A 23,342-nucleotide genomic window follows, 5' to 3' on the forward strand; every position below is an offset into this window, starting at 1 on the left:
CATACCCTTTGCAGGCGTGACACTGATCTTGGCCTAAGTACCCGCCTATCAAGCCGTATCCCTGCCCGCCGTGTCTCCCACACATGCCTCCCCTTGGACTGACCCAATAAGGGTTTATTGGAGCAAAATCTTCTGGCGGACCTAACTGATCTGGCTGCACCTGCCGAGAAAACTGCTGAACCATCTGTTTCTCTTCCTTTTGTTTATCATTAAGCTTTTTCCGTGCCTCATCTAACTGCATTTTAAGGAGCTGTTCCTGCGCTGTCATCACCTCCTCTTTCTTTCCCTGTTGTTTAACTTTAAATGTGTTGATGTGGTGTGAAAGATGTCTCTCCCAGACATCCGCCGTACTGCCTGGAAGGTCAGGATTTCCTTCCATGGCTTCTTTTACTGACTGTGGAAGTCCTAAAATTATTGCCTGACGGAACAAAATGGTGTGTAGATTATCTGAGCCAGGATGGCAACTGTGGCACACATCCATTCCTCTTTACACCTCGCAAGGAATCCATGTGCCGACTCACTTTCCTCCCATTTAAATCTTAAGTTCTGCATTGCTCCTGGAGATACTGGAAATATCTGTCTCATAGCTTCACCAACCCTGGTTGCACAAGGGCCAAAACGTGCAGCGTTAGGTCTGTCTTTAATACCTGCTGCTACCTCGACCTTATCCAAATCCCAGAGAGACACTTGTCTCCCTAGAATTCCTCTAAAATCTCCCATCGCCAGCTGCATGCTCTGTGTTAAACTGAAAAGGCTGGACATCCACTTGCCGCCTCCCTCTGCAGGTGGGGGCATGTTATCCACCAAACAATTAATGTCTGTGATAGCAAACGGAACATATACTGGTTCCTGTCCTCCTCTTTTCTGTATCAGAGGGGCCTGGAACTGCGGCATTCCTGAAACGGGCCCCTTACTCCTCATGTGTATTCCTGTTTGACCTGCCTCCTCATTATTTATGGCCCCTGTCAACGGTACACCTCTATCCTCACACTCACTCTCTTCCCCTGATTCTGATTCATAATTTTCCATACTTGAAGCTGGGTCTTTTTCATATAATTTTGTCTGAGCTTCAACGGGCTCCTGAAGATCCGATTCTCCCATAAATGTAGCTGGAAGTTTGAGGGTGTCTGTCTTACTCTCACTCTCCTCTTTATCACTGCCATAAATCAGTCTTGCCTTCTCCTCCCTGTGCTCAGCCCTGGCAAATCCTCCTGAGGGATCAGCTTTTTCTCTTGTTTGTTTGATTGTTAGTCTTTTAAAGACATTTAATGCAGATTTTTGACTGTCCTGTTTCTTAAATATAGTTTGTTGGGAGATTTTAGGGCGAACCACTTGACCTTTCTCTCTAAATTCAAATTTTCCCAAGCTATCCTCAACCTCTTCCTGTCTCTGTTTGATCCTGCTAACCTGTCTCCGAAGGTCCCACACTGTCTCACGTAACTCCTGCATTTCTTCATTTCTGTCCACATCTAACTGACCACTATTAGTAGTCAAAACTGGCAATTGATATGGGGGTGGGGAAGAGGTAGTAGGTAATACTGGGTAAAGAGTGGTGTTAAGTGTCAGTGTCTGGTTTGGATCTTCTAATGGAGGATTCTCCACATTGGGCACTCGTGTGACCCCCCTCGATCTGCAATAGTGCACCGCTGCACATGCCACAGCCACAACATGTATCCTTCGACGCTTATCTTCTAACTCCTTACCCTGTTTTTTCCATGATTTTCCTGCTATAAAACCTTTGGATTTTGGATTATCCAAATGATCCTGTAATCTAGTGTGAATTTCTGACTCCCACTTACACAATGCTTCAGCTAAATTAACCTTCACCTCTGGAGGGGGAAGTATCTTTGCTTCTGAGCTTCTTTCCACAACTTTTTTATTGCATCCAATTCTCCTTCCCTGTCCTCTTCTTCATGCCACTCACCACCTGATCAAGAGTCCACTTCCACTGTTCTTCCACAGACCGGGGATAGGGAGAACATTCTCCCTGATCCCAACACGCTTTACCACATTCCAGTTCCATCTTTAACTATGCTCCCAAGTGAGATTGAATGTGAATGACTCCAACGGTCAACTCAATGCCTTAGTGAAACAAGTTTCTAGACCAAACTTCGTTGGTCCGGTTCCACTCTGGGGTTTATTCCCAAGGACAAAGAGCCTTTTAATTCACGTTCACTCTGTCACTTTTCCAACCCACACAAACACAAATCTCGGGCGTCGGGAGTGTCCGTCCCGTCAACTGCGCTCCGAGTCCCAACCCAAATCTTTTTCATATACAGTGCACTGTATATGCAATACAGCACTGTACTAGTTCCGGTTTACTCTAACCGTCTATTCCCTGTTTTTTCAACAGTACTTCCAGACTCTAACTGTTCAAATTTACGGACTCTAACCGTACTTAGGGACTCTAACCGTTCAAATTTACGGACTCTAACCGTACTTACTGCAGTCGTTTCAATATTTGCAATATTTGTATCTGGAATTTATAACTAGGACACTTCAATTGACAGTGACGACAATTTTTTTGGAAATTGCCAATGTGCAGAACTTTTGATTAAACAGGTGTCTGCTTACCTTTTATTAGGGATCCCTTTGTCGTCAGTTGTCCTCCGAAGTGACCGTTGTTGAATTCTTTGCCTCAGATGTCTTTTCTGTCTTCATCACGTCGGGGTCACCAAATTGTTGGATTGCAGTACCTCTCGTGTGTCACTGCCAATCCGTGTGTTCTTTAAATGAAGACTTCAAGTAAACAAATGTCAATTTCAAAATGTATTTAGCAAACAGATGTATTTAGCAAACAGATGTATTTAGCAAACAAATGTATTTAGCAAACAGAATCAATTCAAGATACAAATATTACAGAGCTCCGGGCCAGTTCATAACCCTAGCAACAACAAAGTCAATTGTCAGGGCATGAAGTCTGACCGCCTAACTATCCCTGGCCCAGTCTTTTATAGAACAATATATGTAAATTATTGATGCTAATTCAGTCCAATCCAGTCCTTCTTCTTGGATGACCTCATCTTCTTCTTCCCGCCTCATTTGGTGTTGGTGCAGTCCTTCTTCTCCATTATCTTCCCAGATAGCCAGGTCAGAGGTCATTCCTGCCGAGGAACTTATCAACACCAGTAAACTATTCTGTCACGTTTTACGATGGGGGTCTACCACTTTCCTTCTGACTGTCTCCTCCTGGCTCCAACTGTCTAAACAACATTCATGTCAAGGAAGGGTCAACTGACTGCTTATCTTTATTCCACTGATTAAACATTCTACTATTCCTAACTTCTAAAGTGCTTATAACAGAAAACAGAAACATATGGTACAACACATGATAATAAAATAAAGACAATTCTCTTCACTGGATATAAGTTCAAAGGTCAATCCAGACAAACCAACATAAGGCAGGAATAATAGGAGCCACAAGTTAACTGACTATCATGAAATTACTGTCATGTCATTAAATCACTTTTGTTTGTTTGTATACATCGTATTCTAACGACAGAAAAACACATTTTAACTAATGACACGTGACTATTTTGCTTCATTTGTTCAACGTAAAAACAGCCGGCCTCGTTGATTTAAATGGGTGTTTTAGGTCTTTGTGGCGGTTCTGTTTGGAGCCTTTATGTGACCCACAAAGTTGTTTGACCCTTTCCACACCCGTTAGGTGGCAACTTCATCACTAGCAACAAAAGGTGCAGTGAAAATGATTTGAAGGGAAACGGGCAGATATAACAGAAGCTGAGGGCAATCGATGCAACCAGAGACTCTGATGTCATCGATCGGATCGCTGAATTAAGACGTGACGCACGATCGTACAAATTGGATGAAATGCAAAATATCCAAAGAGCCGATAGACAGATAAAAAGATGCACGCTTCTTTAAACCATTTGCTATAATCATTTTAAATATTGAGTAATTATGAGCTGTTCTAAAATAAGACAAATGTTGAGAATAATTCAGTTGCATTTCAGATCTGATGGTCGTTCAAACTGTTGCTCTACGGTGTTGAATTTAGCTTTTCCAGGAAATGAGCTACATTTGTGTTGAGGTAGATTCTCAGATAAGTTGATGAGAAATCCCAAAGTTTGACTCACTATTTTTGTTTCATACACAACAGACTGTCTGGTAGTGTTCTTTCAACGAGTCATTGGGAAGTTGTGGCCTCAGCAATGACGTCAAACCCTTCTCATCTACGGGAGCTGGACTTAAGCATGAACCAAAACCTGACAGATGCCAGAGTAAAGTTACTGTCTTCTGTAATGATGCATCCAAACTGCAGACTGGAGACACTCAGGTCAGGAGGCCTCTGTTGGCCTTTTCTAAATTTCTTTACATTTTCTACTTTTCTCTTCATTTTCAGATTTAGAAATGTGTTTTTATTTGCCCCATTTATTCCTTTTCCAGGCTGGGGTGCTGCAGTTTATCAGAGATCAGCTGTGACTCTCTGGCCTCGGCGCTGAGGTCCAATCCCTCCCATCTGAGGGTTCTGGAGCTGAGCTCCATCAGTCTAGAGGATTCTGGGATGAAGCTGCTCTGTTCTGGACTGGAGAGTCTAAACTGTCAGCTGGAGACTCTCAGGTCAGCTTCCTTTTATCTTCGACATAACAACTAAACAATGAAAGGCTTCAAGATAAACTCCATTGACTTTTGGAGAAGAGAAGTGTAGTATGAATTTAAATGAGCCATCGAAAGTCAATTTTATAGATACTTTTTAACTATGTTGTTGCTGTAATATCCCAGTTTATCAGTGGGGGCAGAGCTCTCCTGACTCCAAGGCCCTGATTAAATAATGAAATAAAATGAAATAATGATTTTGAGCAAGTGTAATATGACTTTTCCTCCAATAAGAGATCATTTCTTGCCATGATTCCTTTTCCAGGCTGTCACACTGTAGGTTATCAGAGATCAGCTGTGACTCTCTGGCCTCGGCGCTGAGGTCCAATCCCTCCCATCTGAGGGTTCTGGACCTGAGTTGGAACCAGCTGGAGGATCCAGGAGTGAAGCGGCTCTGTGGTGCTCTCCAGGATCCTCTCTGTGAGCTGGAGACTCTCAGGTCAGTCAGAGATGATCCAGTACTTTCCCAGGTGTAACTAGTTAGACAATAACTGTTTACATGTTTGATCTTTGTTATAAACGTAGTGTTACAGTTCTCAGAAAAAAGACCACACAGGACAGATTTGCAGTATTAAATTGGTTGTGGAAATCTGTCCCATGTGAGGATGGTCATCAATGACTAGAAAGGAAGTATCAGTTGTAGATTTGTCTTGTTTTATTTTAGGCTGGCCACAAAACCGCCCAAACATTCAGACCAATCAAAAATGGTTCTTCCTGTCTTTTAAAGATCAGAAGGAAAACTAGAAACCCCAAAAAGAAAGCTGCTGCAGCGTGCCATGCCCCTTCTCTACTGAGAAAAGCCATCCCAAAAAAGAGAAAAGCCCAAGTGTGAAGTGAGCACCCTGTTAAACCTTGGTACCGAAAGCCTGCAGTCATTCTCATCTTAGGTGGCTTCATTCCAGCCAGAAGCCCAAACCTGCCTCCCTCTTAAAGGGGCAGCAGGTCAGTCCAACCACAGAAACCTTCATGAAGATCTGAAGCTTTCAGCATCCACAATTGTTGCACCTCACTTCCATTGGAGTCCAAATCAGAAGTCAACAAGTTGATTCTACACTGATTCTACACAATGCAACCATTTTAAAAAGGTTTCCATCCATAAGTTTTCACGAATATTTAGATAAATCTGTTTGTTCATCGCCTCCTTCTGTTGTAATGGTCATTAAAGAAAATGACCTTATTGGAGTTTTTCTCCTCACAAATATGACTTTCTATGAACGATGCAATAAATGCAGCTTGCAATCTAAGACAATATGGAAGTATGTGTATATAATAGTAGTGGAAGGAGCTCATAAAATAATACATTTGCTCTTCTCATCGAATCTTTCTATGGTATTAAAGAAAAACCTGCTCTTAGTCAACAACATCTAAGACATCAACCAAAAATCCTAATTTTATTCAATCTAATATAAAACAGTAGAGAAGACTCTTTCTGCAGAGACACTGGTGGCAGGAATGCAGAAGTATCACCTGCTCAACTTGGAAGGTGGAGCAGAAACCACCAGCTGAGAAGGTCCTCAGCGAGAGGAAGTGGTGGAGAACCATGAAACTTGCTAAGCTCCACCTCAGCTCCAGAGACGGGCTGAGCTGGAGCTGTGGCACCAGGTATCGCCCAGAAGAGCCTCCAACAAACAAGCTCTTCTCTTGGGAGGAGAGGGCTTTGAATCTCAGCTCAGTGTGCTTGTCTCTAGTAGGTGGCAGCTGCACCTTTTCCTGAGGTCCTTGTTGATGCCCTGAGGGGAATTGATGCTCCTGCAATGTTTTCTGGCAGCATTGAGCTTGCAGTGGGGCAATCAAACACACTGTGGGGGGCTCTCTTTCCTTCTCTCATCTGGAGAACAAGTGACGCCAGCTGCCAATCATTGTTGGAGAAATGTGCAGTCAGGGGAACTATGCGTCCAGACTATAGCCACCCTTCCAGCATCCAGCAGTGTCTAAAACCTTTGATTTGGTTTCACCAGAGAGTGTAGGGATTGCAGGGTCGCTGCAGCATCGCCCACAAGCTATCAGGAGTGGGTCGCTTTGTCCCAACTCCTGACAAGAGTTGAGTGCTATTGAGAAATGTGGTCTCACAAACTTGGAAGGTATTTTGACCCACACACACTTTACATACGGTGTAGATCTTGTCCAACCGCCCTGAAAGAACCCAAAATAGGAACATACGGCAGATAAGCCGGTGCAGGACCAGAGGTTTGTTGCTTGTAAGCTGTGTTTTGCTCTGGTACATGTTGATTTTTATTTGTCTTCTCTCAAAATAATTGTTATTTTAGCCTAAGTCGCTGCAGTTTATCAGAGACCAGCTGTGATTCTGTGGTCTCGGCTCTGAAGTCCAACCTCTCCCATCTGAGGGTTCTGGACCTGAGCTACAACACGTTGCAGGATTCAGGAGTGAAGCGGCTCTGTTCTGGACTGGAGAGTCCAAACTGTAAACTGGAGAGGCTCAGGTCAGTCTTCATTTTTCTACCTATATACCAGCTGCTAAGATGGTGAAGTGAGGCTGTTCTCAACACTGCTGTGATGCACCACATTAAAAAAATTCCTTGGAATATCGTGAATTCAGGTCTGACCCAACTAAGAACTAACGTAGGTTTAGTACTGACGCAGATAACATGCAGACCTGCACCGTATAACCTCATCCTGCATTTTTCAGATTGATTAAGTGCAGTTTATCAGAGATCAGCTGTGACTCTCTGGCCTCGGCGCTGAGGTCCAATCCCTCCCATCTCAGAGAACTGGACCTGAGTGGGAACCAGCTGCAGGATTCAGGAGTGAAGCTGCTCTGTGGTTTTCTCCACTTTCCAAACTGCCGACTGGAAACTCTGAGGTAAACACCATTCTCAAAAATGTCCATTATTCCATCCGAGGGTCCTCACACTTTCTGAGTGTGTGTGTTGTGCCCAGTTCCTTCAGGAGGGGGGCCACACGGGGACCACTTATTCATGATAAATTGATTTAAGGACAATAAAAAAGCCGACAGATGGTAACCAAAATTAGACAAAACTATGTGAGGGTGCCTGGTAGACACCAGCCAACGAGGAGGGAGATGGTGAGGGAGACAGGAAGTCATCTAAGACAGGTTGTGCCTTTAAAGATGAGCCACAGGTGAGATGGATCTCCATGATGAGATGGGAGGGAAAGAGGTGGGAGAACCTGGGAAGAGTGAGGGCCAGAACAATATATATTCTCCTTTGGAACAGTGCAAACCTGAGAGGTTGGAATTGTGGTAATTACATATTACTATCATTTTTTAACCTGTAACTAAATTAAATATTTACAGATCATGCCTTTGATTAACCTTTCAGATGAATACTGGTTTCACTTATAACCTTATAAAAGTTTCCCTTCTTTATTTAGATTAAGGCACTGTAGCTTATCAGAGATCAGCTGTGGCTCTCTGGCCTCGGCGCTGAGGTCCAATCCCTCCCATCTCAGAGAACTGGACCTGGGTCAGAACCAGCTGAAGGATTCAGGAGTGAAGCTGCTCTGTTCTGGACTGGAGAGTCCAAACTGTAAACTGGAGAGGCTCAGGTCAGTCTTCATTTTTCTACCTATATACCAGCTGCTAAGATGGTGAAGTGAGGCTGTTCTCAACACTGCTGTGATGCACCACATTAAAAAAATTCCTTGTAATATTGTGAATTCAGGTCTGACCCAACTAAGAACTAACGTAGGTTTAGTACTGACGCAGATAACATGCAGACCTGCACCGTATAACCTCATCCTGCATTTTTCAGATTAGAGCGCTGCAGCTTATCAGAGATCAGCTGTGGCTCTCTGGCCTCGGCGCTGAGGTCCAATCCCTCCCATCTCAGAGAACTGGACCTGAGTGGAACCAGCTGAAGGATTCAGGAGTGAAGCTGCTCTGTGGTTTTCTCCACTTTCCAAACTGCCGACTGGAAACTCTGAGGTAAACACCATTCTCAAAAATGTCCATTATTCCATCCGAGGGTCCTCACACTTTCTGAGTGTGTGTGTTGTGCCCAGTTCCTTCAGGAGGGAGGGCCACACGGGGACCACTTATTCATGATAAATTGATTTAAGGACAATGAAAAAGCCGACAGATGGTCACCAAAATTAGACAAAACTAGGTGAGGGTGCCTGGTAGACACCAGCCAACGAGGAGGGAGATGGTGAGGGAGACAGGAAGTCATCTAAGACAGGTTGTGCCTTTAAAGATGAGCCACAGGTGAGATGGATCTCCATGATGAGATGGGAGGGAAAGAGGTGGGAGAACCTGGGAAGAGTGAGGGCCAGAACAATATATATTCTCCTTTGGAACAGTGCAAACCTGAGAGGTTGGAATTGTGGTAATTACATATTACTATCATTTTTTAACCTGTAACTAAATTAAATATTTACAGATCATGCCTTTGATTAACCTTTCAGATTAATACTGGTTTCACTTATAACCTTATAAAAGTTTCCCTTCTTTATTTAGATTATGGGACTGCAGCTTATCAGAGATCAGCTGTGGCTCTCTGGCCTCGGCGCTGAGGTCCAATCCTTCCCATCTCAGAGAACTGGACCTGAGTGGGAACCAGCTGAAGGATTCAGGAGTGAAGCTGCTGTCTGATCTCGTAGAGAATCCAGACTATGGGCTGGAGACACTGAGACATTTCTGGTTGTAGCCAGTCAACTCCCGCTCATCTGCTGCATCACTCACTGACCACTGGTGAAGAGCGTCTGTGGAAACATCTGCCGTCTACTCCCTCCATAGATGAAAAATTCAGTTTTTAAAAAGCGCTGGTGGACTTTCAGGAGATCAGTCGATGGTCGACAAAGCAGAAGCAGCTTCGCTTTGAAGTTAAATTAGTTCCTGGTATCACACAATGCTTCTTTATAAAGTTCTAAATGGCTCCTCGGCCACTCTTAGAAGCATGGAAACATTCTCTTAATTGTCTCTTCAAATGTCTGTATTATACGTTACTATTTTACATCATGCCTTCAGAACCTTTAGGGTTTAGTATTTACTGTCTCTGTGACATGGAGCATTGGAATATTTCAGCTGCAGCCAGCAAAAACCCATCAGAATGACGGCTATCGGTGGGAACCACAGGTCATTTGACTTTAGTCAGTCTGTTCAATGTTATAGGATTTATTGCAATCTAATAAAAACTATGAATAAATGTGGGAAATAGGAAATAAAAAGAAGCAAAATGACCAAATAAAACTCCCATGAATACTGTAAATTTAAAGATGTCAAGAATGGAATATCAGCTTAAATTTAATCAAACATAAAGTGAAAAGGCCTCCTTTAAGTTTACTGCAAAATTAAACACAAAATCAAGAGCGACACGCGCCAGAAACGTCTCATTCTCTCTTCTGTCTCCACTCATTTTTTTATATTCTCTTAAGATAATGGAGACGGGGTTGTGTGATAACAAAACAACCTCATTGGGGACTATATTTTTGTTGCAAGAACTTTGGCTCTTCAGAAGTTTCTATGTTGGCTTCCACAGATTGTGCATCCACTAGAAACTCAGTGTTTTTGAGGAACTACCAGGAGTGGCTGGAGTGGAGGCCAATGACGCTATAGCTACATATAGCTACATATAGATCACCCTGATCCTCAACCCAAAAGACCACCAGTTGGCGCAGCAATACTAAAGATAGGAGGTTGTTGTCGTTCCGCAGACGCGGAGTGATATCACGCACAAACGTGCCCTATGTTCTATATACCGTATGTTCGCGACCAAAGGGCGCACGGTATTAAAAGGTGCAGCCTCAGTTACGGGTGCTATTTCTGTATTTAACACATACATCAGGCGCTCCGGATTATAGGGCGCGGGCATGGTAAAACATACCGCTACGATAGCTTAAAACATGCATGCTAGCGTGTATTTAGCAATTTTGCAAAAGCCGGCAACCGACAACTATGTTTCCAAAATTAAAATGTTCGTATTTTTCGTATTTTGTTATTAAACCCCGGAGGGCTGAAGCAGGACCGCTGTTAAAAATGTATCAGTCCACGCTTCCAGTTCTGGTGCAACGTCCAGTTCTAAATGTATGAATCCGCGTATTGACGTTTCAACGTCCCATCAGTAAACGGAGAGATTTGGATATAGTCCCCCTGAGGTGGTGTTTTTAGAGCAGTTCTTAACAACTTTCTCTTTGCCTGATAAGAGGTCCAAACATTATTTCACTTCCCTATAAAATACTCTAAAATTTGCCATTCAAGATCAGATACCACCAGGTATAATTCATCCTCTAAATTTTCACAATTTCTTATTCTGTCAGGCTGTTTTTAAACCTTTGGCAACATCAAATAAAGTACTCAACTGGTATTATGTCAGGCTGGTTTACATCCCATTAAAGAAGCCAGCAGAAATAAAGCACAACAGTTACACAGACTACGCACAATAATATAGAGGATATAAAAAACAGTGTTGAGATGGGTTTGTGTCACTTTAGTAAAATCAAAGCATTTTTCTTTATGTGCCAGCAATGAACACAATCTAAGAAGTCTTTGACACTAAACATATGGAGCTCCTATAGAACAAACTAAAGATTTGTTGTTATGAAGATAAAGAAATGCAACATTTCCCCCAGAGAAACGATGGCGATGGAAAAAGCCCTGGCTGTGTGTGTGCATCACAGCAGGCGTGGGTTCTCCTCTCTGGAGTCATGCGGGGCTCCTTTGAAGGGCAGATGAGGAGGTTGGTTACAGATTCCCCTCAGAAAGATGATTAGGGTGCCAAAGGTCATCACCGGGGTAACCAGGAAGAGGCAGAGTCGGTCTACTGTACGAGTGATGCCGCTCCAGTTATCCTTCTCCTGTCAGGACCAGACATTTACGCCACTTTTGATCTTTTTAAATCAGACTTTGGGTTGAGGACTCTGTTTGAACCATCTGACCTGATTGCAGCGCGGCGTCTTCCCCTCTGGACTGCATGAACTCTTTTATTTCACTCAAAAGGGACAAAAAAGGAAGCAAAATCCGTCCCCTGCTGAGCCATCGGATTTCTGTGTGTAGCAGCAGGTCACCATATTCAGTTGGCAGCTCCTCCAACCGAACCTTGAATGTTCTGAGCTGTTTGGCTCTGGAGCGGATGCTGTTGATGATCTTCACCACAGGAGTCATCACGTGCTCAAAGCCCATCACTCTGGCACATGAGGCCTACAGACAGCAGGAGCCCCGTCTGTAGTGGGCCGCTCACAACGGGAGCCCCGTCTGTAGTGGGCCGCTCATAGCCCCGTCTGTAGTGGGCCGCTCACAGCGGGAGCTCCGTCTGTAGTCGGCCGCTCACAGCAGGAGCCCCGTCTGTAGTCACTGATACCAGCTTTTCCAGCGGCACTTTTTTCTCCACCAAAAACTCCTTCACCGCGTTATATATGTCAACTGCCCTCGTTATATATGTCAACTCCCCTCGTAGTTGTCTTTAGGGGCAGTAGTGTGAGAAGTTCTTCTCTTGTGGAGAAAGAAACTTTCGTGGTGAAAATGATCTGTCTTCTTTCTTTTTTCTGCCATCTTTTTATGGGTCAGTCGTCTCCTCGTTTTGGCTGCGCCCGCTAGGCTGTTTGGTCGTAGCGATCTGCGTAGACGCTACGTTTTGGTCATGCGCATCATACTGACCTTTAAACTATACTAGGTCATAGCTCATTAAACATTTTTTAAAGTTTTTTTTAATATATTGTTATTTCCAGTTTATGTGTCAGTGTGATTTAAACAGAATAGCAAACAAAATAAATTAGATGCAGCTCATTGGTCAGTGGTACTATTTGAGCTATTTTTAGAACAGGCCGGTGGGCGACTCATGTGGTTCTGAGGGGCGACCGGGTGCCTGCGGGCACCGTGTTGGTGACCCCTGGTCTAGTGAACCAAACTGAACCAACTGAAAACCTAACAAATATTTTACAATATGATCAGATAAATAAAGCAATAGTTTCTTATGGCTCTGTCAGTCATTTTTAATTTTCAAGAGGCACAAAAGACAAATTTGCTTTCTATAAAAATCCCCATAACATGAACATTAAATGAATGAAGCGGTATTATTCAAGGCACCATCAGTAGATTTTCTCATTTAGCAAAAGTGGGCTAAATTTACTTCAAAGAAAAAAATTATAACAGCAATTTTGTCAGGTTCCCAGTTTCTGGGAACTCTTTTGCAGGGTTTCTCCTGCAGGGGGGCGTGTGGAGCCATGCCTCAGCCACAGGTGTGCCGGGACTCGCACGCACGCGCGGACGCGCGGGACCTAGTAGAGAGACTCACAGTTTCACTGTTCGACGTGGTTGGCGTTTTGTCGTTTTGGAAAACCCCAGCTGAACCCTCCTGGACTTTTGTGTGACTGTTTCCTCCGTGGACAACTTTTGAACCGTATTTGGATTATTGTCTTTTCTTTATCCTTCATGGACTTCTGGTGTCGTAAGTTAACGATCCCTGTTGTGATTAAGCACCGCGTCGTGGTCTCCACGCCTCTTGTGTGAGTTCTACAAACTTTAATAAAGCTTCTTGGAACTATACGCCACTGTGTTCTGCCTGCTTTCGGGTCCTGATACAACCACTCCTAACATTACACGCCAACCAACATGGATCCGGCGGATCAGGACGCAGTGCGCCGTACATTGGAGGCTCAGGGAAGGTTGCTGGGTCAACACGACCAGCTCCTCACCGACATCTGGTCCTCCCTCCAGACTCTTAACGCCAGCGTGACGGCCCTGCTTGCCTCGGAACGAGCGGAGCTGGTTCCGCCTCCGACTCCCGCGGAGGCGCCGAGAGTCGCGTCACAGCCGTTCTTGGCTGCACCACGGGAGCCCCACGTTCCTATCCCGGAGCGATATTCCGGTGAGGCAGGTGCGTGTGCCTCATTCTTGCTCCAGTGCTCGCTGGTTTTTGATCTCCAACCCCTCACCTACCCCAGCGACAGGGCAAAGATTGCCTTCATGGTGAACCTACTCTCTGGGAGAGCGGCGCAATGGGCCACAGCCGTATTGGAGAACCAGACCCCCGCGTCCTCTAGTTTTCCGGTTTTTACGGCCGAATTGAGACGGGTTTTTGATCATCCCATTCAGAGCAGCGAAGCGTCTTCCCAAATTCTGTCCCTGCGCCAGGGTCCCAGCTCTGTCGCTGACTATTCAATTCAGTTCCGTGTCCTTGCTGCCCGAAGCGGCTGGAACGACGCGGCGCTTCGGGGAGTTTTTACACAGGGGCTTTCCGACGAGCTGAAGGACGAGTTAGCAGCGAGGGAGCAGCCGGAGACCTTGGAGGCACTCATCGGTCTGGCTACTCGATTGGACAATCGACTTCGGGAGCGACGCCGGCAGAGGACGAGCGAGCGGACGGTGAGAGCTTCTGGGAGGTTCTTCAGGCCGAGGGAGACTTCCGGGGACTCGTCTGCCTTCGTCCCTGTCCCAGCGCCTGAGGCTTCAACCTGTGAGCCAATGCAGTTGGGGCGAACACGTCTGACCCAGTTGGAACGTCGGCGCCGGCGCTCAGCTGGGTTGTGCGCCTATTGTGGCCACGCAGGCCACTTCCTCGACGACTGCCCGGTGCGGCCAAAATTAAGCTCGTCAACGCCGGCAGGAGTGCTGGCGAGCGGATCCTCTTCCTGCTCACCCCCTGTCCGTCTAACCCTCTCCGGCACGCTCCTTTGGGGGCAGGAGTCGGTGCCAACTACCTTCCTGGTGGATTCGGGTGCAGACGGCAACTTCATTAGCCAGGACCTGGCCCGGCAGGCTCGCCTTCCCCTCGAGACGCTGCCCGAACCGAAGACCATTCTGGGTCTCGACGGAGAGGTTCTGGCTAGGATTACCCACCGGACCCAGGCAATCACCCTCATCATTTCTGGTAATCATCGGGAACAGATCCACTTCTTCCTCATCCGCTCCTCCTCATCCCCTGGAGTTCTCGGGTCCCCGTGGCTGGCCCTACACAACCCTCAGTTTGACTGGCCAACCGGGAGGCTGGTGAGCTGGAGCGTTAACTGCCACACCAACTGTTTGCGTGCGGCGGTCACCTCCTTGTCAGGGACGTCGGCACCTGCCCAGGAGATTCCCGATCTGTCCCAGGTTCCGAGGGAGTACCATGACCTAGGTGAGGTCTTCTGCAAGCAGCGGGCGCTCTCCCTTCCGCCCCATCGGCCGTATGACTGTGCCATCGATCTCCTCCCCGGGGCCACGTTACCATCGAGCCGACTCTACAACCTCTCCAGGGCGGAACGGGAGGCAATGGAGAATTATATTGGAGAGTCCCTAGCTTCTGGCCTGATCAGACCCTCCTCTTCTCCAGTTGGTGCTGGTTTTTTCTTTGTGCAGAAGAAGGATGGAACCCTGCGCCCCTGTATTGATTATCGGTCCCTGAATGAAATCACAATCAAGAATAAATATCCACTGCCCCTCCTCGACGCGGCCTTCGCTCCTCTACACCGGGCCCAGGTTTTCTCTAAATTAGACCTTCGGAGCGCATACCATCTTGTGCGGATTCGAGAAGGGGATGAGTGGAAAACAGCCTTCAACACCCCTTTGGGCCATTTTGAGTATCTGGTGATGCCGTTTGGACTCACCAACGCCCCCGCTGTGTTTCAGGCCCTTATCAACGACGTGCTCCGGGACATGTTAAATAAGTTCATCTTCGTGTACCTGGATGACATCCTGATCTTTTCTGAGTCTGAGGAGGAGCATGTCCAGCATGTCCGGCTCGTTCTCCAACGGCTCCTGGAGACCGACTTTTTGTTAAAGCGGAGAAATGCGACTTCCACACCACCTCCATCTCTTTCCTGGGCTTCGTGGTGGCGCGGGGACAGCTTTCCCCAGACCCAGCCAAGGTGAGGGCGGTAATGGAATGGCCAACTCCTTCCTCCCGTAGGCAGTTGCAGCAGTTCCTGGGCTTCGCTAATTTCTACCGTCGCTTCATCCGCGACTACAGCAAGGTGGCCGCCCCGCTCACCAGACTCACTTCCACCCTACTTAGCTTCCGTTGGACTCCCGAGGCCGAAACTGCTTTCGACAGACTGAAGGTCCTGTTCTCATCATCACTATTCTCACTCACCCCGACCCCAGTCGGCAGTTCGTGGTTGAGGTGGACGCTTCAGATGTGGGAGTTGGGGCCGTCCTGTCCCAAAGGAGCGGGGAGGACCAGAAGCTCCATCCGTGTGCCTTTTTTAGTCACCGGCTCTCACCTGCAGAACGGAATTATGACGTGGGAAATAAGGAGCTCCTGGCCGTGGTCCTGGCGCTCCAGGAGTGGAGGCATTGGCTGGAGGGCGCCACTCAGCCATTTATCGTATGGACAGACCACAAGAACCTCACGTACCTCCGAAACGCCAAGAGACTTAATTCCCGGCAGGCTCGGTGGGCTCTATTCTTAGGGAGGTTTCGGTTCACTCTTACTTACCGCCCTGGATCACGTAACCTGAAACCTGACGCCCTTTCCCGTCAGTTTGCCTCCGAGCCTGGTGAGATGGACCCGGACCCCATATTACCCCTCTCCTGCATCCTGGGGGCTGCATCCTGGCAGGTGGAGGAGAGGGTCCGCGAGGCCCAGCAATCTGCTCCGGATCCTGGGGGATGTCCTCCAAACCGGTTGTTCGTCCCGGGGGCAGTGCGCTCTGAGGTGCTGCACTGGGCCCATTCATCAAGATTAACCTGTCATCCAGGAGTCAACCGCTCGTTACACTTCCTCCGGCAGCGTTTCTGGTGGCCCTCCATGGCCCGGGACACCAAGGACTACATAGCTGCCTGCCCGGTTTGTTCTAGGGGGAAGGCCTCCCATCAGCCACCGGCAGGACTCCTTCAGCCCCTGGAAATTCCTCGACGACCGTGGTCACATATAGCAGTGGACTTCATCACTGGCCTCCCTCCTTCCCAGGGTCATGAAGTCGTTCTCACCGTGGTCGATCGGTTCTCTAAGTCGGCCCACTTTATTCCCCTACCCAAGCTCCCATCGGCAGCTGAGACTGGAGAGCTCTTGGTCCAGCATGTGTTCCGCCTCCACGGATTACCTACGGACATAGTTTCGGATCGGGGTCCACAGTTCTGCTCACAGGTTTGGAGGTCCTTTTGCTCGGCGCTGGGAGCCTCGGTCAGTCTTACGTCTGGGTACCATCCACAGGCCAACGGCAGGCCGAGAGAACCAACCAGAGCCTGGAGGACGCCCTAAGGTGTGTGGCAGCCCAAGACCCATCCTCCTGGAGCACCTACCTGCCATGGGTGGAGTATGCCCACAACTCCTTGGTTTCTGCCTCCACTGGTCTGTCTCCCTTCATGGCTTCCCTGGGCTACCAGCCTCCATTGTTCGAGGGGCAGGAGGAGGAGGTTGCTGTACCGTCAGTGCAGGCGAACATTCGCCGTTGCAGGAGGGTGTGGAGGCAGGTCCGTTCGGCTCTACTGCGGACTTCTCGTCGATCCCAGCTGCAGGCCAATCGACACCGGACGCCAGCCCCCTCCTATCAACCAGGTCAGAAGGTCTGGTTGTCCACCAAGGACCTGCCACTCCAGGTCGAGTCTCGGAAGCTGGCTCCTCGCTTCGTGGGTCCCTTTGAGGTGGATCGGATGGTGAACCCCGCAGCCGTCCGCCTGAAGCTTCCCCCAGCATTGAGGATACACCCCACCTTCCACGTTTCCAAAGTAAAGCCCGTTGCAGAGTCGGATCTGGTTCCCCCATCTGACCCTCCACCTCCTCCCCGCATTGTGGACGGAGGCCCTGCCTATACGGTCCGGAGTATCATGGATGTCCGCCGACGAGGTCGTGGCTTCCAGTTCCTAGTCGACTGGGAGGGGTATGGTCCGGAGGAGCGATCATGGGTTCCCCGCCGGTTCATCTTAGATACCAGCCTCCTCCGCGATTTCTACCGTGCCCACCCGGAGAAGCCTGGAAGGACGCCAGGAGGCGCCCCTTGAGGGGGGGTAATGTCAGGTTCCCAGTTTCTGGGAACTCTTTTGCAGGGTTTCTCCTGCAGGGGGCGTGGTGGAGCCATGCCTCAGCCACAGGTGGTGCCGGGGACTGACGCACCTGCAGACTATTGTAATCAAGCCTCCTATTTATGGACTGTTCTCACAGTGGGCCAGCGTTGGCGTGTTTTGTCGTTTTGGAAAACCCCAGCTGAACCCTCCTGGACTTTTGTGTGACTGTTTCCTCCGTGGACAACTTTTGAACCGTATTTGGATTATTGTCTTTTCTTATCCTTCATGGACTTCTGGTGTCGTAAGTTAACGATCCCTGTTGTGATTAAGCACCGCGTCGTGGTCTCCACGCCTCTTGTGTGAGTTCTACAAACTTTAATAAAGCTTCTTGGAACTATACGCCACTGTGTTCTGCCTGCTTTCGGGTCCTGATACAACCACTCCTAACAAATTTTCTATCATTCACTCAGCTGAAATATTTTTAGAACATAATTGGATTGAAATACAATAACATAAAGTGCAAAAATCTATGAAGCAAAAACAACACTTTCTTCAAGGAAAAGCACATGTGCAGTGAAAAATATTTACCTTTAACTTTTAAACTTGAGCTGAGTAATAATTGTAAATGTGTTATTGCAGCTTAATGTTCACTTGTTTGAGGCTGATACTTGGTGGTGTCTCATCTTTTGGACGAGTTCATCAATGTTGGGGGTCCGGCTCTGAGCTGAGGAACTCCTCACAATTGAGTGAAGGTGTTCAGCAGGAAGTCCACTTCTGTGTGATGTTTTGTTCAGCTTCATCAAAGAAAGCAGTTGTTCCCGCAGGTCTGTGCTGCCAAACACAGGCAACGTTGGAGCAGCCTGGATGTGTGTCGGGGAGGAAACGGGCAAACTCCGCAGCACCCACTGCCCCATGTGTTGCCTTCAGGGCATCACTGCATTGGAGCTCAATCACCTCCATTTGGAGCTTTGGTGCTGAGCTTTCCACCTCAACCTCAAACGGACGGCTGAGCAGTTCAAACCTGCTTTTTGGTGCTTTTAAGTCAGTGACTCGGCGTGGGAAGTCAGCGGCGAGAACACTCATCTAATCAGCAAACTGTGCGCTCGGGAACACGCTGGTAGAGAGCTTCTCTTTCAGGGTCTGGCAGCTGGGAAAGTGGCTCAAGTTTCCTTTGTGCATCTGTGCCTCCCACAGAGTGCGTTTGGTTCTAAAGGCCTTCACTGTACTGTACATATCAGAGGGGACACCACCCCGACCCTGCAGCTGCAGCTTCATTGCATTCAGATGACTCGGAATGTCCCACAGAAAAGCCGTTTCACACAAGAACCTTTGGTCTGGGAGTTGAGTCGTGTCTTTCCCTTTGCTGTCCAAGAACATCCGATCTCCTCAGGAAGCTGGAAACATCTCTGCAGCACCTTTCCCTGGCTTAGCCATCGCACCTCAGTGTGATGGGGCAAATCACCACGCTGCGTTTGCCACTGGCTCAGAAACGCCTTGAACTGGCGCTGAATTAAACCTTTGGCTCTGATAAAGTTCCCTGCGTGCGTGATGGTGAACATTCCATGTTCCATGTTCAGGGCTTCAGCACACAACGATTCCAGGTGTATGATGCAATGATGAGCTGTCAGTTCAGCGTAACGTTTTCCTCCTGCATCTTCTCCCGTATCTTGGCCACCAGTCCACTCCTGTGTCCACACATGGCAGGTGCTCCGTCTGTTGTCCAACCCACCAGTTTTTCCCGAGGCAGCTCCATCTCATTTCCATATCTTGACACCTCTTCATACAAATCATGTCCTGTGGTTGTGCCGTGCACAGGACGTAACGCCAGGAACTCCTCTGTCACGTTGAGGCTGGAGTCCCCTCTAATGTCGCTGCTCTCATCCACAGCCAGGGAAGATGCCATGAAATCTTTCCCCTTTTTCTCCAGCTGCTCTTTTAGATTGAGGGACAACAATGGTGTTTCTGCTCAGGCTCCCGTTTCAAAAGAGTTGCCTTTTGTCTGGGCAAACTTGCTCACAAACTTTAAGCATGCAGTGTTTGATGGAATCCCCCTCTGGAAATGGCCGGGCTGATTGAGCGATCTCTTCTGCCAGAATCAAACTGGCCTTGACAGCAGCCTCGCTTTGAGATTTGGCTTTTCTGAACAGAGCCTGTCCAGATTTGAGGCCTGGTTTTAACTCCTCAACCTTCTGTAGCTTTTGTTCCATGTCCATATTCTTGTCTTTGTCCGCGTGTTTAGCTTCATGATGCCGTCTCAGATGATATTCTTTCATTACCGCCACCCTTTCTCCACTCAGAAGACACCCAGGTTTCCCAGCTGCCTCCGTGAACATGTACTCCCACTCCCACCTTGTTTGAACCCCCGGTTCTCAGTGTCCACCTTCCCTTTTGCCATTTTATGGGGATCTGAAAGTTAACTTTTGCTGTTATGCTAATGACTACTGATAAATAATGAAATGAAGCCACCTCCCGCTCAGACTGTCACCGTTGCATTGTGGGAAATGTAGTATTGGCCTGTGTAAAACATCTGCGGCCTGTGGGCCGGTTCTAATAATAAATCAATATCATCCCGGGGGCCATAGAAAACCCTCGACCTTGACTCTGACATATGAGCTTTAAATGATTTCTTTTGACTCCCATTTATTTGGCTGTTTGGATATCATCTTTGCTAGTGTGTGTGCTCGCACGCTCTATGGAACTGGCATAAAGGATGTTAAAATTAGTCTGAATTAGTCTAAATTAAATAAAAATCCATCCATTCATCATTCCCAACAGGCGGTGTTTGATTAGAAACTCTTTCTGAACTCTGGTGCTCTGAAACATCTCCGCTTCCATTTTCAGCTGTTTTTATTCTCAATAACATCAAATCATCCATCCATCCAAATCGTGGTCCTGTTGGACCACCAAAGGACAAACACTTTCCATTTAGCACGGACAAAAAAACCCAAATCCTGTTTAGCAATGAAGCTGTGGGGAGAGTTTGAGGAGCGTTTCTGAGGAACACGCTGCCATATTGGGTCCAAGCTGCTGGGGTTTTTGTTGTTTCCAGGTGAATCGGTGGGCAGCGGCGTTACCGCCTGTCTCTGCACCCCCCTCTCTCTCCCCGTGGTCGTGGTCACGCCGGGCATCTTTACTGGTCCCGTTTTAAACAGGTTCTGTTGGGAACAGGTGTTCTCCAGAACTGTATTCCAGGCTGCTGTGCTGAAGGGCTGTTTTCAGTAGCAATAGAGCCAGAGTGTGCCTGCTCCATATGAACCCCCCCAGGCCGTGCTTTCCTCCTGGCTGAGCCATAATCAGCTCTGGATGGACTGGTTCACGCTTGGACTGAGTCAAGATTTGATAGCTTGACTGATTCTTACAGTTTTTGATCAAACCCCCATCTGCTGATTCCAGGAGATCTTTAAAGGATCTCAGAGCTTCAGATTTATGAAGCCTGCTCAGCCCCCGGCAGCGCTGATGAAACCATTTCATTCCTTCAAAAAAGCAGAACATGAAGCTCCAGAAAAGGTTTGTGGATCAAGTTTCCAACAGAACGAGGACAAGTGGGTAAAAGCGCCACTTTAAAGCCTCCAGGCCTCAGAAAACATCCACCTTTAGGATGCCTGACTTTAGAGGATCATCGGTTCGCTCCGAGCACAAGAACAAACATTTTTAACCTCAGTCCAAGAACATCTGACCTGAAATGATCAAAAAGCTTCAGCGTAAAAAGATGGTGGAGAGAAAGCTGCTGGGAGGTTCTCAGAAGAGAAGTGGCATTAAAGCCAGCTGGAAGAGTCCAGCCTGCTTCCTGCTCCTCCAAACAGGCGTCTCCACACCAGCACTGAGGAACACGGGCTTCTGTTCTTCCTTCTTCTCTTCTGACTATTGTGTGTTTGATGAATGCAGCATCCACTCACTGCCCCCCCCCCCCCCCCCCTCATTTACACTGCTCCTGGTTTCACAATGCTCCTCAGACAGATGCAACCAGAGACACTGATGCCGTCAGACAATAAACCGGAGTGTTTTTGTGTCCGGTTATTAACATGTTCCATGCTTTTCCTTCTGCAACAGTTCATCACACCTGCTCAGGGAAACCTCGGTGTAAAGGAGGTGAAGCCGTGCCTCAGTGACTCTACTTTGGTGTTTTAGAAACTAACAGTTATTAGATGAATATACAGTGTGCATGTACGCACACACGTGTGTATAAACACTTAATACACGCGTGTGCGTGGATGTAGACTTTTTAGTACTTTGGATTCATAGACTTTTTAGTATTTTGCAGATACGTGTCTGTATATAAACCAGATCCTCCTGTAATAAAGAACTAAAGGCTGACTGTTGTCACGTGACCTGTCTCCGTCTGTGTCCGATGATGGAACCTGCCTGGAACATCTGGTCCACAGAAAAAGCAAAACAGCTCACAGAACTGGTCCAGTTTAGACCCCAAAATGACAATAAATAATGAAAATGTGTGACGCAGTAGAACAATGGACGAACTTTCTATTGGTCATTGACAGTTTCACTCATCGTCATCAGAATTCATCAAAAATATTTAAACCAACAAACTACACACAGAACCGCAAAGTTTAGAGCTTAAAGGGAGCGACAGGTGAAGATTTAAAGCTCAACGCAGCTGAAGAAGTTCCAAAAAGGAGAAATATCATGTGGTGCTCTTTCGCCACCCGGTGGACATGCGTGGAACTGCAGACAATAGTTAAACGCGCTCCGACACATTCTGACCTCTGCTGCTCCTCCTGGACTCCAGGGCTGCAGAAATATGCTGCTTTTACAAGTCTTTCAAATCTGTCAAGCATCATAAATCTTATTTATTTAACTAAGTTAGTCAGTTTTAATTTAAATGCAAAAACATATTTAAGGCATTAAAATAGCAAAACAACTTTGAATCTTGAACCCTCCCAGAATGCTTTTATAGTAGTGGAGTATTAATCAACAGCCATAAAGTTGTTCATTAACAGAGGAAAAAGGAAAGGTAAAAGTATCCGTTCAGACTGAGCAGGAAGACTGAAGACCGACAAGGTGAGTGGAAACGAAGAGCATTATTGAAAAGAATTGACAGTTGTGTTTGGAGATAAAATCAAGATTTGAAAACATTTTTGTGACTATTGAAGAGCTGCATAGAGCTGAAGAATTCTTGGCTTAAGAAAATTCAACTAGACTTCATATTTAGTTTGAGCATAAAACATCGTTATACATTATAAATGAATCGGTCTTATTTAACATTCTTATAGTCTGGCTTTAGTTATAGTTGAATAGTCTTTCTAAGTGAAGTTTAGTTTATTTTTCTGCTCTTTGCTACTGATCCTAAAAGAACTTTAAACCCTCCCAGAATGCTTTTATGGTAGTAATATATACGCCATAAAGCTGTTGATTAGGTTTTAAACGTGAAAGTGAAACTATTCTCTTCAGACAAGCAGGAAGAGCGACAAGCTGAGTGTAAAGTGAGTATTGTGCTGTTAACGTTGTTAGAGAGTCTTAACAGATATTAACAACATTTTAAAACTTTTTTGTGACAGGTGAAAAGCTCTTAGAGTTATGAGAGCTGTTCAACAGTCCAGGTTACAGCTGGATATTTTGGTATTACCTGTCAAACAACATCTAATCGTGTGCAAGTTAGCATCTCTCAGCCGGACAAATTTAAGACAATAAACTAAATAACTAAATCCACACAGGATCAGAGGACACCAACAGGATTTTGGGTTCATGTTGCACGTTTTCTCACAGTGGTTTATTGTTCTATGTTGTGGAACCACTGTGAAAGAAATGCAGGAGTGGGTGTCATTTCTTTCATCTATTTTAAATAGAGCAGTGATCTTTGAGGACTTGGATCATAGAAATAATTGAAGAGGGGAACAAAGGAGGGAAGTTAAAAAGTCCTGACTAGCATGTTTAT

General features: G+C 46.9%; 1 protein-coding gene across 5 annotated transcripts in view; it reads left to right on the forward strand.

Moving 5' to 3' along the window:
- LOC130523717 (NACHT, LRR and PYD domains-containing protein 12-like) overlaps positions 1-23,342 on the forward strand; it is a 95,811-nt gene that overhangs the window by 64,535 nt on the left and 7,934 nt on the right. The window contains exons 9-15 of one of the 5 annotated variants that reach the window (XR_008949978.1): positions 4,408-4,581; positions 4,883-5,056; positions 6,885-7,058; positions 7,265-7,438; positions 7,969-8,142; positions 8,349-8,521; positions 9,053-9,907. Coding sequence is in view for 1 of the 5 variants with exons in the window: in XM_057029186.1 (XP_056885166.1) it covers positions 4,408-4,581; positions 4,883-5,056; positions 6,885-7,058; positions 7,265-7,438; positions 7,969-8,142; positions 9,053-9,242 (1,060 nt within the window). In the remaining 4 variants the exon portion in view is untranslated. Of the gene's footprint in view, positions 1-4,407; positions 4,582-4,882; positions 5,057-6,884; positions 7,059-7,264; positions 7,439-7,968; positions 8,143-8,348; positions 8,522-9,052; positions 9,908-23,342 lie in introns of those variants that run through there. The other 4 variants (XR_008949979.1, XR_008949980.1, XM_057029186.1 and 1 more) reach the window with 4 other exon arrangements.

This window comes from Takifugu flavidus, chromosome 4 (genome assembly GCF_003711565.1).
Source record: "Takifugu flavidus isolate HTHZ2018 chromosome 4, ASM371156v2, whole genome shotgun sequence".
Classification (NCBI taxonomy): Eukaryota; Metazoa; Chordata; class Actinopteri; order Tetraodontiformes; family Tetraodontidae; genus Takifugu; species Takifugu flavidus.